This window comes from Acanthisitta chloris, unplaced genomic scaffold, assembly GCF_000695815.1.
Source record: "Acanthisitta chloris isolate BGI_N310 unplaced genomic scaffold, ASM69581v1 scaffold7075, whole genome shotgun sequence".
Lineage (NCBI taxonomy): Eukaryota > Metazoa > Chordata > Aves > Passeriformes > Acanthisittidae > Acanthisitta > Acanthisitta chloris.
In genome coordinates, this window is record NW_008672045.1 from 24,043 (window position 1) to 27,431 (window position 3,389).

The 3,389-nt window shown below is 55.1% G+C and overlaps 1 protein-coding gene across 1 annotated transcript in view; it reads left to right on the plus strand.

The window, feature by feature from the left end:
• Nucleotides 1–3,179, plus strand: part of CCDC30 (coiled-coil domain containing 30) — a gene marked incomplete at both ends in the record, with an annotated part of 26,597 nt that extends 23,418 nt beyond the window's left edge. Inside the window, 4 exons of the mRNA XM_009074358.1 lie at nt 676–849; nt 1,479–1,688; nt 2,261–2,418; nt 3,014–3,179. Of these exons, the coding sequence (XP_009072606.1) occupies nt 676–849; nt 1,479–1,688; nt 2,261–2,418; nt 3,014–3,179 (708 nt within the window). The remainder of the gene's footprint in view (nt 1–675; nt 850–1,478; nt 1,689–2,260; nt 2,419–3,013) is intronic.
• Between the last annotated feature and the right edge of the window lie 210 nt (nt 3,180–3,389).

Here is a 3,389-nt window from a genome sequence, read left to right on the forward strand (position 1 = left end):
GGACGAAGGGCTCTGGGACACCAAACAGCTCTGGGTCTGTGTGCTAGGCACTTGCCAGAAGGTGGGTGAACCAAGGAGCTCAAAAAGCCATCACAGACCATCAGTGACCACCTCATGGTGCCCAGGCTGCTGTCACATTGCGTTCCTGTCCCACTGCCAGGACTCATCCTGTCCCTGTTCCCTCTGGGAGCTGCAGTTGGATGTGCTGCTCCTGCTTGGTTGCATCACTGAGACTGATACAAGAGTTCAGAGCAACCTGGTGACTTTCTTTGCTTGGAAAGGGTCATTTTACCAGGGATTTGTCCCCTCATCTGGGTTATCTTCTCCCTCAGCCTCAGGAGCAGCATTTGCTTTTCTGAGGGGATGGACACAATCGTGGAATCACTGAGCTTGGCAAAGCCCTCTAAGATCATCAAGTCCAACCATTAACCTTGCACTGCTGTGTTCACCACAAACCATGTCCCCAGGTGCCACATCCACATGACTTTTACAGCTCTTCAGGGCTAGGAGAGGGAGCAGGACACAGTGTGGGGGCAGAGGAATGCCAGGCTTTACCCATCCTCCTGCTTCAGTGCCCTGAAGTCCTCCTGGCATACTGCTGCCTTCCTTAAATCCCAGTCTTTCCCTTTCCTGGAGGTCACTGTCCATGTCAGCTGTGTTGTGCTGTCCCTGCAGAGTGTGTCTGAGGAGAGGTTCCAGCAGCAGGAGGAGAAGCTGCAGCAGCTGCGCCAGGACCTGCGGCGGGTGCAGAACCTTTGCAGCTCTGCCGAGAGGGAGCTCAGGTACGAGAGGGAGAAGAATGCTGATCTCCAGAGGCAAAACCTCCTGCTCCAACAGGAATGCACCAAGGTAGGAACAGAGCCAGGATCTCCAGCAAGCTCTGCCTCAGCTCCCTGGGAATTCTGGCAGAGGGTTGGAGCCCCTCTGCCATGGAGCCAGACTGGGAGAGCTGGGGGTGTGCAACTTGGGGAAGAGAAGGCTCTGGGGAGACCTCAGAGCCCCTTCCAGTGCTTAAAGGGGCTCCAAGAGAGCTGGAGAGGGACCTGGGACAAGGGCCTGGAGGGACAGGACAAGGGGAAATGGCTCACACTGCTGAAGGGCAAGGCTAGATGGGATATTGGGAATGAATTCTTCCCTGTGAGGTGCTGAGGCACTGGCACGGGTTGCCCAGAGCAGCTGTGTCTGCTCCATCCCTGGGAGTGTTCCAGGCCAGGTTGGATGGGGCTTGGAGCAATCCAGGCTAGTGGAAGGTGTCCCTGCCCATGGCAGGAGGTGGGACTGGATGAGCTCTAAGATCCTTCCAACCCAAACCTGTCTGGGATTCTATGCCAAATTTCACTGCCTTCAAATAAAATGCTGGACTTCCTCCCTGGCTTCTCTTGTAATCACTGTAGTAATTCCATTCCCATTTCCCAATCCAGCCATTCCATCTGATTTATGCTGAAGTTTTAAACTTGATTTTGTCTTTTGCAACCCAGGTGAAAGCTGAGCTGAAGCAGGCCCGGGCCAAGCTCTCAGACACCACAGAGACCTGCTCCTCCCTCTCAGCACAGTGGGAGAGGAGCCAGCAGAAGGTCAGGGAGCTGGAACAGGAGCTCTCTAAGTGCTCCCAGGCTGACAAGCTCCAGAGCAGCCTCCAGGAGAGACTGGCCCAGGAGAAGTCTAGGTCAGGTGAAGCACAAAGGAAGGTGAGTGGGAGCTGGGAAGAGAGGGCTGTGCTGAGCAGAGCTGTGCAGTTCTAGGGCAGAAACCAGAAGCAGCTCCTGAACTGGTTCCCTGAAGTGCATTTTGTGATCACTCAGCTAAATATTGTAGGAAAAAAATTCTTATTAATGGGAGCATAATCAAGGCAACAGAAGCCAAGTCTGATGGCTCAATATCTGTGAAGTACTGACAGGCACAGGGAACCCCAATCCTGGCCTTGCCAAGCAGTTTTCCTGCTGTTTGCTGGCTGGAAAATTCCCCAACCTTGTGTTTTCTATGAGGTTGATTCTGCCATGATTCTGCAGCTATTGTTGGATTTGGGTTTGAGGTGTGCAGGATCAAAGTGGGTGCAAAAAGGATTGTTGGAAATTCATGACAGTGTCTGATCCAAAATCTGCTTAGCCATTCCAAAGGTTTTGCTTTTAATGGACTTGGAGTCAAAACCCTAACCAGTCTTTCCTTGCCATGCTTCAGACACTGAGGGATCAAAGGGATCTGATTCCCACATTGGCATATACATTCAGAGAGTTTAATCCATGTCCAATTTGATTCCAAGATTTCCAAGCTCCAGCAGAGGCTGAAGGACTCCCAGCACCAGCTGCTGCTGGCAGAGGCTCGTGTGTCCGACAAGAAGCTGCTGGAGGAGGAGCTGAAGGAAGCTCGGGAGAACGAGGCTCGTGTGCAGCAACAGCTTCACGAGGAGCAGCTGAAAAGGTACCAGAGCTGCCTGTGGGCAGGGCTCAGGGGGTCCCTGGGTGGGCTCAGGGGGTGCCTGAGTAGATTCAGGGGGTCTCTGCACCACTGTTTGACCTCCTGTCTCCCCTCTGGCCTAACCCTGTCACTGGCAGAGCTCCAGGGATTCCCTCTGCTGAGATTTAAAAGGCTTTTGAGACTTCAGCTGCCTCAGGTGTATGGCCCCTCCTGCCAGCCCAGTGATGCCAACAGGAAGCCGGGCTGGGGGGGCTGAGCAGGACCAGGGATTCTGTGCCAGGGTTTGGAGGAGAAGAGAGGATTGGGTGGCCCCTGGGCAGGAGTGGGAGTAGGAAGGAGAGGATCAAAGTGGTGCTGGAGCCTGAATCCCTTCCAGCATTGGCAGTGATGCCATCAGCCCCTTCCCTGTGCAGCTGGGAGTGATGATCCCAGTACATCATCCACCCTGGGACATGGGGACAGCTGGGAAGTGCTGATTCCTTCTCCCCTCCGTGTCAGGGCAAGTGCAGAGCAGGGTGGTGTTTTTAGGTGGCAGCCAAGCCTTGGTGGCACGTGGCAGTGGCACATTTACCTGAGGGTCTCACTGTCCTGCTTCCAGGAAGCTGCTGGAGCAGCAAATGCGGCTGGGCGAGGAGGGGGAGGAGGTCCGGCGGCAGCTGCGACATTCCCGGGACACAGAGGCATCGCTGGCCAAGATGCAGGTGGAGCTGCAGGCCAAGGCCCTGCATGTCCTGGAAGAAGAAAGGAAACCAGAGCCCAACGAGGTGAGCTGCACTGTGCTGAGCCTTGGCACCTGAGGGGGAACAGGACCATCCCAGGGATCAATGGGCTAAGGACAATTGCATGAGGGTCACTAAGGCTCAGTGCTGGTCCTGCCCTTGGGACACAACAGCCCATGCAGCTCCAGGCTGGGGGAGGAGTGGGGACAGAGCTGTTGGTCACAAAGGGACTTGGCAGTGCTGGTGGCACAGCTC